The sequence below is a fragment of the Schistocerca serialis genome, chromosome 9, assembly GCF_023864345.2.
Source record: "Schistocerca serialis cubense isolate TAMUIC-IGC-003099 chromosome 9, iqSchSeri2.2, whole genome shotgun sequence".
NCBI classification, from domain to species: domain Eukaryota; kingdom Metazoa; phylum Arthropoda; class Insecta; order Orthoptera; family Acrididae; genus Schistocerca; species Schistocerca serialis.
The window spans coordinates 207,220,533-207,235,269 of NC_064646.1; the positions used below are offsets into that span (position 1 = coordinate 207,220,533).

The following is a 14,737-nucleotide window of genomic DNA, read 5'->3' on the forward strand; positions in this document are numbered from 1 at the left end:
GATGTATGGATTAGCCCGGGGCAATACCCGTGGCGCGGTACGTTTGTATCCAGACAGATTTCCAGAACTACGGTGTCCCGACAGGAAGACGTTCGAAGCAATTGATCGGCGTCTTAGGGAGCACGGAACATTCCAGCCTATGACTCGCGACTGGGGAAGACCTAGAACGACGAGGACACCTGCAATGGACGAGGCAATTCTTCGTGCAGTTGACGATAACCCTAATGTCAGCGTCAGAGAAGTTGCTGCTGTACAAGGTAACGTTGACCATGTCACTGTATGGAGAGTGCTACGGGAGAACCAGTTGTTTCCGTACCATGTACAGCTTGTGCAGGCACTACCACCAGCTGATTGGCCTCCACGGGTACACTTCTGCAAATGGTTCACCCCACAATGTGTCAATCCTCATTTCAGTGCAAATGTTCTCTTTACGGATGAGGCTTCATTCCAACGTGATCAAATTGTAAATTTTCACAATCAACATGTGTGGGCTGACGAGAATCCGCACGCAATTATGCAATCACGTCATCAACACAGATTTTCTGTGAACGTTTGGGCAGGCATTGTTGGTGATGTCTTGATTGGGCCCCATGTTCTTCCACCTACGCTCAATGGAGCACGTTATCATGATTTCATACGGGATACTGTACCTGTGCTGCTAGAACATGTGCCTTTACAAGTACGACACAACATGTGGTTCATGCACGATGGAGCTCCTGCACATTTCAGTCCAAGTGTTCGTACGCTTCTCAACAACAGATTCGGTGACCGATGGATTGGTAGAGGCTGACCAATTCCATGCCCTCCACGCTCTCCTGACCTCAGCCCTCTTGACTTTCATTTATGAGGGCATTTGAAAGCTCTTGTCTACCCAACCCCGGTACCAAATGTAGAGACTCGTCGTGCTCGTATTATGGACGGCTGTGATACAACACGCCATTCTCAAGGGCTGCATCAGCGCATCAGGGATTCCATGCGACGGAGGGTGGATGCATGTATCCTCGCTAACGGAGGACATTTTGAACATTACCTGTAACAAAGTGTTTGAAGTCACGCTGGTACGTTCTGTTGCTGTGTGTTTCCATTCCATGATTAATGTGATTTGAAGAGAAGTAATAAAATGAGCTCTAACATGGAAAGTAAGCGTTTCCGGACACATGTCAACATAACATATTTTGTTTCTTTGTGTGTGAGGAATGTTTCCTGGAAGTTTGGCCGTACCTTTTTGTAATACCCTGTATTTGTATTCTGTGTTTTTGTGTGCTGTGTGTCTGTGTTTGTGATCTGGTAACAGGTTATTTGCGCTTGTGTGATAGGTGTCCCCTTTAACTTTTATTTAATTTTGTGATTCAACTTGTCTATAACTTTTGTATCACATCTAATCTCTATAGCTATATGTTTGATTGTCAGTAATTAATTTTTGTAGTTATCTTCACTGAGTAGAGTTTTGTTTTGTCTGTGCAGCACATACCGGAAACTGGCTACTTTGTGTGCAATGAAATGATTAGAGTCCTTAAGTACAGCTGTGCTGGTGGTGCTCGTCTCTCCTGAATGTGGAGAACTGGTGTTGGTTGTTGTGTCTGTGTAGTTTCAGTTGAAGGAAATAGTTTTCATAAGACCCACCTAATGCACCAGTAGCTAGCATATGCAGTAGTTCCTTATACAGAAATTATAGCAGACCCTATACCTATGTGTTAGAGGAAACAGGTTTTATCTTAGTAGCGGCAGGTTGCCTTGCAACATAACGACTGAGTCTAGTATGGCAGCTCTCCTTGGCAGTGGTTACACACCAATAGCGGAATCTTACTACATTGATTTCCAGTATTAGTGCATTTCTCGGACTGTTATGTGGAAGGTTTCAACGTCGATGTTAAGAAGCTCTATATCATTGTACTTGTCTTTCCAAGAGCTACTGAATGCTATTATGAAAAGTCTACGCTCTCATTCGGTTTATCTAGTCACACAGAAAAAAATTTCCTGGACGTTTCAAGCAATATAATTCTTAATTTTATATAATATTTCAGTTTGTGTAGTACTTCCCGTACAAAACTTGATATATCACAGTAAAACTATTCGAATACGAAATGTCTTACAGCAGATTTTTAAAGTAAGTTACAAATTACAAATTTATATATATATATATATATATATATATATATATATATATATACATATATTAATTTTCCTTATTTTCAGATAAGCGAAAACGTACCTCTCTGGATATAGGATCCAAGTGCTCTTGTACGGCCCTACGTACAGTAAATGCCACATGTTATTCATTTTCTGTAGAGCTGAAGATTTTCAATCGATTTTAACAACTGAATGTTCTTGTACACGCCCTAGCTTTTTGTGATAGGCGTTCTTTCGACCTCTAGCCTGTTCAGCGAGTGAATCCAAGTATTCTTTACCTTGGATTCCAGAAGTAGTACTTCTTTTGGCAATTCTGGCTGTGGGTTTACATAGTGGTTAACTTCTTTATTGTTCCTTAAACGACCTCAGAGTGTATACAGCGTTGTGCAAATTGGTGACTTGTTTACAACGTACTCACATGCTTCAGTGAATTCTGCGCAATGAAAATGTTGTGTACTTGCATAAGTTCGCACAAAATGATTAAATTCTCTGACGATACACTCAATTGGGTTAGTTTGAGGATAAAATCTTGTTAGAAAATGTGTTAATGTCACTGCCCTGTTGAAAAACTTTCAATTTTTTGCATATTAATTTTGCAGTGTTACCGGTTAGGAATGTAACAGGCTTGCAGACTGTTGGTATGTAATCACTAAGAATTCATCTGATGACATCAGGTGCTGCTGTCGTCTATATTGCAGAGAGTTTAACATATTTCAAGAAACTATCATAGAAACCTACCAAGTGTTTAACTCTTCCTCGCACAAAAGGTACTGGTAGCAGCATTTGGTTGTAAGCTTTATTCTCTGATATATCTGACAAGTTTTTAACACCGTGCTACTTATCTCCACATGTTAAAATAACAACAAAAGTTTAGTTTCCTTAGACATTTTGATTCATCATAATGCCCCAACCGTAATGTGTGTGCCAAACTAAAGTGTTATTACTCTCAATATTATGCCTGTAAATCAATACATTATTTTAGATTTAGTAGTCTTGTATAACTTGTTTAGATGGATGTTGATGAGTAGTGTCTTGACTTCGTGTCATCTAGGACCAGCGTCCTGTAGCATGGCCATGTTACCCAAACAGTATTGCCTATAATGTATGTCTTACATTAAGGGAATTTGGTAATGGGTAACATTTTTTGATAAGTAGATATGATTAATGAGTCACGCTACATGCGACAAGGTATACACTACGATATCATCCTTAGATTTATGTGCATTAACTCAAAACTATGTTCTTGAAGGAAAGCTGTCCATCTCGCAATTCGAGCATGAGGTAACCTGCTTGTTAATAAACGCTCCGCGCCTGGCGATAGGCAAATATCTTAACGAATCTGTCATTAAAATAGTAGTTAATCTTCTTGAACGCCTATATTACTGCTAAATCTAGCAATTCAGTAGCCGAATATGCACACTAATATTCTAAAAGTCTTCTGCTTGCAAAACTAATCATGTTTACTTCAACCTTGTCGTCCATTATGTGCATTTGAAACGGACGGGTTCCGAGTCCAGGGAAAGATGCGTTTGTAGCAATACAGAAGTCTTAATTGAAGTCAAAACGACCAAGATTTCAGTATTAACTAAGACATTTTTATGCTGTCAAAGCCTGAATGATATTCGTCTAGCTAACACTCTGACTCTGGCACAGAAAGGGGTGTGTTTTGCTGCCACTGAAGCCTTTGGTCATTTACCAAATAGCACTAAAAATCTGAGAGATAGCCAACCAGCACTTAAAAAGAAATTAAAAGAATTTCTGATTGAGAACTCCTTCTACTCATTAGATGAATTTTTAGATGTAAAGAAATTTTATGTTAAACTGACACGTTCCACATCACTATGAAATGTATTCATGAACTATGGAAGAAGTATGAATGCAATACAATGTAATGAAGAAACATGCGCATAGCAATGTGACAAGATTTCACTTTCACATTAGACATGTTACTAGGGCGGACGTCTTGGGACCAAAAAAAATTATTGCATAATGGAATTTATCTTTCATATAGATAATATTTGTACTTGTAATGGACGAATATCTCAATTCTAAAAGGTATACTTTCTTTAAGATAAAAAATAATGCTGCTTCCATACGTTAAGTGGCGGTGTGCTGTATTTCTTACTCACAGTTCCTATAATTTTTTTAATAAAGATCTTCTCATTTTCCTTTCATGGAGTAGTCCATCTTATTTCCATCGAACTAAATTTCACTGATCGGTACACCCAATGGATATGAAACATAAAGGAACAGTGTAATACGCTTACAAGTCATTTCACAACCTCCTCATGATAAGTCCGCCTCCCTCCTAAGTCAAAGATTAAATATTATTTGTTCCGTGTGATCACAAAAAGGGGAGAAGAATTAGTTAATGAGGGGAAGGAATTTTCTTTAGATGTGCCCAATCTCTAGTTCTTGGTCCGCTACTGATAAAGTGATGTTTCACTGTGGAAATAAACGTAAGTATTTCATACCAGTACTAGTGTGGTCAAAAAAATGAAGAATAGTATCAGTATTTCCTCTAAATAGGTCGAACTTCGAAAATTAACTTCTGGAAAAAAAAGACAGGTTGTTTCACTGATCATGCAATATGCGTTTATGGCCGCAGCAATGACTGCCGATTCATTTTCGGACCCCCTATTACAGCTCTGAAAAATTAATGCAGAAATAAATTTAGGACTGGAAACATTAATAACGCTACACCATGTTAATCGTATTTCAGTCAAATGTAATTAATTTAAATAGTACAACGGCATAATTTTGAGCTATCCACGCAGACAGGTTAGCCACCAAGAGACAATTGCCACAGGAAGCAATAATCCGGGAGCGTCAAATGTTTTCTGAGAGAAATATAAAGAAAAAATGCAGAGCTTATAATGCTTAACGTCCATAATATCTGATACTTTGGAAGGCTGTGAATTTATTTGTCTCAAATTTTTTAATGTCGTATTATAATTGCTCAGCTCTTAAATATGGCTATTTCTTGGTCATGGTCTAATGACGCCGACCTTTATCTCCTTTCCTGTGAATATCTTTTCATCTCAGGGCAGTATTTTTTGCTGCATTCTCAATTATTTTTGTGAATAAACCAGCTCCCAACGTTGCCATGGAAGTTATTTCTGAGCTCTTAACACAAGACCTGTCATCCCACCTTTCCTTCCAGTTACTTTTTTCATATATTTATTACCTTGCTTTGTATCTAATTACTCTATTTAATTTTCAGCATTCTTTTGTATCGTCACATCTCAAACGCTTCGATTCTTTATACAAATTTTGCGCAGTACAGGGTTCACTTTGCACTGACGTTTTTGTTCCAGAAGTACACTCTCATACATTTTGAACTCAAATTAAGGCCAATACATGATACTAATACCCTCTATGCCAGTATTATTCACCTCTTATATCGTCGTTGCTTCATCCGTCATTTCATTCCAAAGTCTCAGAATATATTACTTTGTCTGTCCCGTGATGTCTATTTTTTGTCAAGTTTGTCACCAAAATGAATTCTTTGCTGCTCAGTACATTCCTTGTTTTACTATCAATCGATACTCTGTGCAAAGTAGACTGTTCATTACAATCCAAAGCTCCTGTAAATCTTCTCCGCATTCACAGATTTATACGGGGCAATCAAATACGAACCGAACAGACGGCACAATGGGAACAAGGAATGGTTCCATTCATAAGTAATCACCCGTTAAGATATTTGTCTCGCAGGGAGACGAGACAATCAGTTCCTGTTTCGAACAATACGGTCAGCCGATGACTGATCCACAACCATACCCACTCTTGCACTTCCTCGTCCGACCATCAGGTCACCAAAGATGTGAAAAACGCGGTGAAAGACCCTGATTGTAAGTAAGGCGTTGCAGAGTTTCCCAAGCAAATCGCTGCAACGTACCCTACGTCCGACAGGCAGTGTAGCGCCTGGCATTATCGGGAAACACACCGGAACTTTTATGGACAACTTTGGATTTCTTACAAAGGAAGAAGAGAGATTCTTCCACTCTTGGCTTTGCCGTCTCCCTCACGTTCGAAATGGTGGCGCCACAAGAGATAATGATGACCTTCTTCTTCGACTGCCGGGCTCTCTGCTCGTCGAAATTACCACGTGACACGTGCCGTAAAGTGAAAACGCTCAAGTATGCTGCTGGACGAAATCATCATTTTGCACGATAACGCCTGCCCCAAAGCGCAATCTGGCTGATGGCTAGGCTTCAGCGATTTGATTGGGAAACACTGCAACATCATCCGCACAGCCCGTACTTTTCACCAAATGATTTTGACAACTCTGCAGACCTGAAGGAAGACATGAGCGAACGCCTGTTTCAGTCGTACGAGGAAGTTATCAATGGAGAGACGTCTACAGACGTTAAAGTAACCTCTGGCGTGCCACAGGGGAGTGTTATGGGACCATTGTTTTTCACAATATATATAAATGACCTAGTAGATAGTGTCGGAAGTTCCATGCGGCTTTTCGCGGATGATGCTGCAGTATACAGAGAAGTAGCAGCATTAGAAAATTGTAGCGAAATGCAGGAAGATCTGCAGCGGATAGGCACTTGGTGCAGGGAGTGGAAACTGTCCCTTAACATAGACAAATGTAATGTATTGCGAATACATAGAAAGAAGGATCCTTTATTGTATGATTATATGATAGCGGAACAAACACTGGTAGCAGTTACTTCTGTAAAATATCTGGGAGTATGCGTGCGGAACGATTTGAAGTGGAATGATCATATAAAATTAATTGTTGGTAAGGCGGGTACCAGGTTGAGATTAATTGGGAGAGTGCTTAGAAAATGTAGTCCATCAACAAAGGAAGTGGCTTACAAAACACTCGTTCGACCTATACTTGAGTATTGCTCATCAGTGTGGGATCCGTACCAGATCGGTTTGACGGAGGAGATAGAGAAGATCCAAAGAAGAGCGGCGCGTTTCGTCACAGGGTTGTTTGGTAACCGTGATAGCGTTACGGAGATTTTTAATAAACTCAAGTGGCAGACTCTGCAAGAGAGGCGCTCTGCATCGCGGTGTAGCTTGCTCGCCAGGTTTCGAGAGGGTGCGTTTCTGGATGAGGTATCGAATATATTGCTTCCCCCTACTTATACCTCCCGAGGAGATCACGAATGTAAAATTAGAGAGATTAGAGCGCGCACGGAGGCTTTCAGACAGTCGTTCTTCCCGCGAACCATACGCGACTGGAACAGGAAAGGGAGGTAATGACAGTGGCACGTAAAGTGCCCTCCGCCACACACCGTTTGGTGGCTTGCGGAGTATAAATGTAGATGTAGATGTAGAAGTGCAAGAGTGGATTTGGGTGTGAATGAGTCATTAGCCGACCGCGTTCTGTAAAAAGCGGGCATATCATCTCCTCTCCGTGTGGAATTAATATCGTAACGCATGTGGTGTCTACTAGCGTCATTTAACGGCCCCTCGTAGCAGTCTCTTCCCTCAAACACTTTGTACAAGATTCGATAAGTGACAGAAAAAATCTGTGGACCCGCTTCGATATCTTTGACCCAGAAGTCAGATTTTTACCCAATTAGCCAGAGAGCCGCTGCAGCAGACACGGTAAAATATTAAATTTATACACACAATTTACGTCACAGTGTTTAGAAGTGTATAGTGATTTGGTCCTGTGACACAATAAATCTAAGGCTATTGTAGTGCCATTCACGAGGTGCTGATGAGTACAGCACTAAGTGTTTTGCTGTCACCAAACCCATCAGGCTGTGAGGTAATACAGATAATATTTCTCTATTGTTCACAAAGATACGGATGCTTTTCATCCGATGTCATATGGCGTGCTCGTCGTATTGTAGCATCCTGGGGCTAGGACACTACGGCAGATGGTGTATCGAGCTAAGGTCGAGGTCAGGAAGAGGACGATGGTTGACAAGCCATGAGATGTGTGTACACCAACTCGCAAGGTACATGCTTGTCTCATGCCTGAAAGTTTTATCGAAACAGAATTACAATTTTAAACATGTATTGTTCATAAAAGCCAACACTTGACGCTTCACTGTTCGGGCAGCCAGTGTGGACAGAGCTGGTCACAGTAAACTGCAGTGGAATGTATGGGTCAGCAGAGGCCTATCGTATAGGCAGCAGCAACGTTATGTGACAGGTCACTTCATCTGCATTAGCGTTCAGTCACGTCCGTACCAAATGAGACTTCACCCGGCTTCCAGAAGTTGACCGCCAGGGCACTCATGGTCCATTCCTGGAATGCACACAGGCAAGGTGTCTATCAGCTCTGCTCGGGGTACAGGAAGTTATGCAGAGAAGTAATTTTAACACATGCCAGGGGACAGAGAATGGAGCCCTCGAAGCTACAGGGGCGAGCGGCGGCAGTAGCACAACCACATGATGACAAACGACAATCAGCTCTCAGGTGCTGCTGGATACTACTTGAGAATGCCTTTTAAATGGTGATGGTGATGGACACCGCTCCCCACCAGTCTTCACTCGGTAGCTGGCATACAGAGGATATGTTACTTCGTAGAGAAGATCATAGGTGATCAGACGAGCAGAGAGTGGATTACAACAGGCCTCTGCTCTCGACACCTGCAAAATTAGTAGAAGTGCTCCAGACCAGTTACAGCGCGAGCCTGTGTGGTCTGAGGTGAGGTGGCAATATGATTGATACTGGTTTCCCCATTTGGTCAGCTCTCTTCATAGATTAAGGATTTCAAAACTTCAACTTTTAGAAGGTCTTTTCTGCTATGTCAGTAAACTGAATTGTTGGTCTTCCAGTCAACTTAAGCTTTCTTGCGATAATTTCTGGAGCCACCGTTACCACGTTATCCCTAAGTCCCCACGTTTTTTCTTTTTTTTTTTTTTCCTGCTGGGTAAGATGCTCAGCTGGTACATGGTGTTGCAATAGCTTCTGTGTTTACTGTTGATCCATCAGCAGTCCTTCATCCCTATCATTCTACCTGACTATTGCCACATGCTGCTCTGCCTCTGGTGATGCCAGGGAAGAGATCTGAAAATTTAATGACTTCACCAAAGTGTACTACTTGGCTGTTCCTCATTATTACGGATGATACCCCAATACCAACGCCGAAGTTCCACAGCCAAACTACCTGTCCGTAGTTTTAGCAAATCAGTTAGGCCTAACCAGTTTATGAGGCTAAAGTTCTTAAATTATAAAAAAGGACTATCAAATGATAACCATAATTCATCATTAGACTTACTGGGAATATGTGTGAAAGAAGTTGGAGCTCTAAAAGCAACATATGGATGCAGACCAGTCTCTTACGCAAAATAAGAAGCAGACCAGCAGTTACTACACGAACAGAAGAATTTATTATCATACAACAATTGCTAGAGTTAACTTCTACTGCAGGGAAGTTAACAGAAAACATTAGAAATATTCTGTATCTGTTAATAAAATGTACAAGAAAGTTCCCAGAGAAATTAAAGAGAGACCTACAGCAAAGATTTATAATAGTGATAACATCCAGGTAAGAATTATCTAGAGAACACAGAATGGGGATTGGAAAAATTATCATAACTGAATTACGGAAGTTCTGGAATTATGGTACATATAGACAAAATATAGTGCATCTACCCCTCAATCTTATGCTGAAGATCTGTGATGGATAGTATACTAACGAACTTCCGCTGTGTCGAACTCAAGATCTTGTTGTTTTGTGGAGGAATAGGATTCCTTGGTGTTTTGGAAAGACAAATAGGAAAACAGGAAGAGCATGCTATGAATACTGAAGAATCTTCATGCTCCTGATGTGGGTCAAACATGTGTGTCTATATGTGTGCACGGTGCGTGTAATGTCTTTACGTCGTTTGTTGCGTGCGTGCGCGCGCGCGCGTGTGTGTGTGTGTGTGTGTGTGTGTGTGTATGTGTGTGTGTGAGTAAGTATAACGTGCAGTAAGAAGTGAATTGTGAAGCAGGTGCATAAATTAATAGCACAGCGTAATTTTTTTCTGATGTTATTGAATATTCGTTTACTGGCTCCGCCGCTTCTCAGTCACGTACTTCCTCAAATGGAATCACGAAGCTAAGTGCACACAATCCAGCTCTTCCACCAAGAAAAAAATCCCTGATAAAAGCGAGAACTGAATTTTGGTTCCTCGCAGAGCAGTCACACAGTTTTGCCACTCAGATGAGAACGGGGCTTGTCTTTACAAGTAAGTTATAAGCCACCAAATCCTGTGGGTAATAATATGATTGTATGTACGGAAACTGTAATATTGTAGATGTTTATCTCTTTGTATTTAGATGACATGTGAAACATTATGATTTGTAGACGAATAAAATATTCTTCTATGATGATCGGTGAGATCTTTTCAAACAGAATAGTGTACGGAGGATCTTTCTTCCTCTTTAAGTGTTCAGACAATCCGAACCACATAACACACACATCAAAAGAAGTTTTGCATCACCTCGGTTCCGAGAGTTCCGGAACCTGCACAGAAAATTGGAATACAGATCAACATAAACATCATTTTCGCCCTTATTATCGCTCATGAAAACCACACATTGCATGTTGTACTACCACACAGCGAGACCTTCATAGGTGGTGGTCCAGATTGCTGTACACGTCGGTACCTCTAATACCTAGTAGCACGTGCTCCTGCATTGATGCATGCCTGTACTTGTCGTGGCATACTATCCATAAGTTCACCGAGGCATTGTTAGCCCAGATTGTCCCACCCCTCAACGGTGATTCGGCGTAGATCCCTCAGAGTAGTTGGTGGGTCACGTCGTCCATAAACAGCCCTTTTCAAACTATCCCAGGCATGTTCGATAGGATTCATGTCTCGAGAACATGTCGGCCACTCTAGTCGAGCGATGTCGTTATCCTGAAGGAAGTCATTCACAAGATGTGCACGATGGGGGCGCGAATCGTAGTCCATGAAGACGAATCCTTCGCCAATACGCTGCCAATATGCTGCCAATATGGTTGCACTATCCGTCGGAGGACGGCATTCACGTATCGTACAGCCGGTACGGTGCCTTCCATGACCACCAGTGGTGTACGTCGGCCCCACATAATGCCATCCAGGCATATGCGACACTGATCGGTGAAGAGAACGTATGCCAATCCTGAGCGGTCCATGCGGTATGTTGTTGGGCCCATCTGTACCGCGCTGCATGGTGTTGTGGTTGCAAAGATCGACCTCGCCATGGACGTCGGTAGTGAAGTTACGCATCATGCAGCCAATTGCTCACAGTCTGAGTCGTAACACGACGTCCAGTGGCTGCACGAAAAGCATTGTTCAATATGGTGGCATTGCTGTCGGGGTTCCTCCGTGCCATAATCCGCAGGTATCGGTCATCCACTGAAGTAGTAGCCCTTGGGTGGCCTGAGTGGGGTATGTCCTGTCTCTCTGTATCTCCTCCATGTCCTAACAACATCGCTTTGCTTCACTCTGAGACGCCTGGAGACTTCCATTTTGAGAGCCCTTCTTGACATAAAGTAACAATGCGGACGAGATTGAACCGCAGTACTGACCGTCTAGGCATGGTTGAACTACACACAACACGAGCCTTGCACCTCCTTCCTGGTTAATTGACTGGACTGATCGGCTGTCAGACCCCCTCCGTCTAATTGAAGTGGAAATGCCGTGTGGCTAGGGCTTCCCATCTGGTGCAAGTCTTTCGAGTTGACGCCACTTCGGCGACTTGCGTGTCTATGGGGATGAAAGGATGATGATAAGGACAACAGAACACCCAGCCCCTGAGCGGAGAAAATCTCCCACTCAGCCGGGAATCGAACCCGGGCCGTTAGGTATGACATTCCGTCACGCTGACCTCTCAGCTACCAGGGGCGGACCTCCTCTAATAGGCACTGCTCATGCATGGTTGTTTACATCTTTGGGTGGGTTTAGAGATATCTCTGAAAGGTCAAAGGGACTGTGTCTGTGATACTCCCACAGTCAATGCCTATCTTCAGGAGTTCTGGGAACCGGGGTGATGCAAAACCTTTTTTGATGTGTGTAGATTCTGTGTTCGCACAGACTTTGATACACTTCTTTTTCTGGTGCTTAATCGTCTTCAGCATTACTTTTATCTTTCTTACTGAGCATGAAACTTAGTACGCTGTTTATGCAGAATACATTGCTTGTGACAAAGCTGTGCATTTCTATACCATATGAATGAGACGCAAGTAAAACTGTCGAATACGCTGTCACCAGTTTAGTAATAGTGGTCCCACAGTCGTAAAAATGGAACTCAGCCAGATAAAACACATCAAGTGCGAAAAAAATCCGTCACTGCACAAGGAGTTGCGTCAATGAATTACCGCAAAGACTTAGTGTTAATAAGTAAATGTACACAGCTAAAGAGCATTTATTTGCAATTTTTTTGAGGCTATGTGTCTCATAGTGGTTCAGATTAACGAACGATCTTTTTATGGAACACTTGTTATTATCTCCACAACACCTAGGTTTTAATCGCTCATAAATAAATTTATGGTGATTTCGGAAAGCTGAATGGTTAGATTTAGGTTATTCATGGGGTAGTAGTGCTTTTTACGAGCAGCAGCAAACGGATTTCATAAGAAAGCTCGCTATTCTTGTGAACTACATTGCGAAAAATCCTCGTACACGCTCCTTTAGACAGAAGACGCTCATCGATCAGTTTCGGTGACTCGAGCTGTTCCAAGGGTCCGCTTTCATATTTTATTTCTGTTGCAGTGCTAAGTTTGTTTAAGTTATATAACCCAGACTTGAGTATATGCAGGAGAATATCAATGAATCATCTACAAAATGCAGCAGCACTGAACGATTATTTAAAATCCATTATCAAGCACGCTCATTTATATAACACGAAGCTCCCGCAGTGCCAGTGGCTGCCAGATGCTGAACGGGCCACTGTACCTATCACTTGTTCATATGTCCTGACGCATTAGTATTATATTAGTCTTATTAGGAGGGCAAAGTCACCGGTCACAGTGTTTTTGTCCGCGGCTCAACAGCGATACTGAAACTAAATGGCGAGAGAAGAACAAGAGGACATGGAGCAGCGTCTGTCCTGGGTGGATAGCGGGAAGTCGGTCCTCAAACTGAACATCCGTCATCTGTGGTTATGTGGCGTGTGGCCATTGCCTGGCTCCTGGATATACGATGCGTACGGCGTTTTGGGCCTAGTATTAGGCTTCTGGAACGCGATAGAGAGTTCGCTGGCGCTCTACTCCTGCTGGGGAGACATGGAAGAGACGACGCTGTTGCTTACCAGTACTTTCACCATAGGCTGTGGCACCGTCAAGATGGTCTTCTTCCTGAGCAACCAAAGGCAGTACTACGTGCTGGCTAGACGCGTTGATGTGCTGGCGTCCCTGCAGAGTGAATTCTGTTCCGCGGACCCTGCATTGGCCGAAATCCAGCAGAGCGCTCAGAAGCGCGGCTACCGTCTAACCCTGGGAATGCTGCTCCTAATGTTCTCGCAGTACCCTGTGTGGTTCCCTATGCCGCTCATAGCGCATCCAGAGAAACGGCGCCTGCCGTTCGGGCAGCACTACTGGGACAACAACACCCACCACTACGCACTCTCGTACGTGATGCAGTGCGCAGCATCAGCGCGGAACACCCAGCTGAGTTTCAGTGTTGACCTGCTGTTCGTGTCCATCATGCTACTCGTGAGCGCGCAGCTGCAGATTCTCACTCTGCGTATCTGCCGTCTCAAAACGGAGAAGCGCCAAGTAAAGTCAGAAGATGGAGCGAAATATGTGAAAGGCATGCCGACAAATACCTGTGATAAAATGTACGAAAATTTGTGCCTTTGCATTGAAACTCATCAGAAAATTCTCAGGTACGTCAAATAAAGTGGATAATTTCTTCCGCACATATCTGGGTAAGCACTGTTAAACTTGTCTATAGTACACACTATGATTAGTGCAATGCGAAACTCTATACATCCAACGTTTCTTTTGGATACCAAGAATTACGGCATATGAAGAACTGCTATTGCAATTACGTTGTTGCAATTTCCAGTCAAATTCTGATAGAAATTGCGTTTCTTCAAGTCTTAACTAACAACGAATTAAGAGAAACAGGTAGTTTTGTTCTTCACTAAACTTAACATTACATTCAAGAATATTCTTGAAATATTGGTCCATAGCTATTGTTCAGTTACGCAATTCGGATGTCCACAAGTATTCTGATTCTGTTACCTTGACTGGTACTTCCAATAATCTCTTGGTGTTTGAAAGGTGTGGCGTGACATTCAAAGGTAAACGTAATGCAAAAGTCAACATATACATTGCGTTTTGACTACAATAAACACTTAGGAATTATGAAAATGTCAGGGATTAAATACAAAGGTCGAAAGTTTATCTACCTTTTGTACAGGAATCACTCTGAAGTAATAAATTTCGAAGGACAAAATAAAGAGAGCAGTGACCGAGAGAGGAATCATTTCATATGTGCACACGACAAGCAAGATGAAATTTAGGAAAGAAATCTGAAGTCAGGAAGAACAAACAATAAATTATGGCCTATGCCATAACGCTACCAGAGAATGGAAAGGATTTGGAAGATCAGTTGAAGGAAAAGGAATGGACAGTGTCTTGAGAAGAGGTTATAAGGTGAACTTCATTGAAATTTAAGTGAACACTATGGAGTGTGTTTAAGTCAAGAG

The 14,737-nt window shown here is 42.2% G+C and overlaps 1 protein-coding gene across 1 annotated transcript in view; it reads left to right on the plus strand.

Moving 5' to 3' along the window:
* Positions 1–13,786: 13,786 nt before the first annotated feature.
* LOC126418975 (odorant receptor Or2-like) overlaps positions 13,787–14,737 on the plus strand; it is a 108,718-nt gene continuing 107,767 nt past the window's right edge. Inside the window, exon 1 of the mRNA XM_050086021.1 lies at positions 13,787–13,909. Within this exon, the coding sequence (XP_049941978.1) occupies positions 13,836–13,909 (74 nt within the window). The 5' untranslated portion in view covers positions 13,787–13,835. The remainder of the gene's footprint in view (positions 13,910–14,737) is intronic.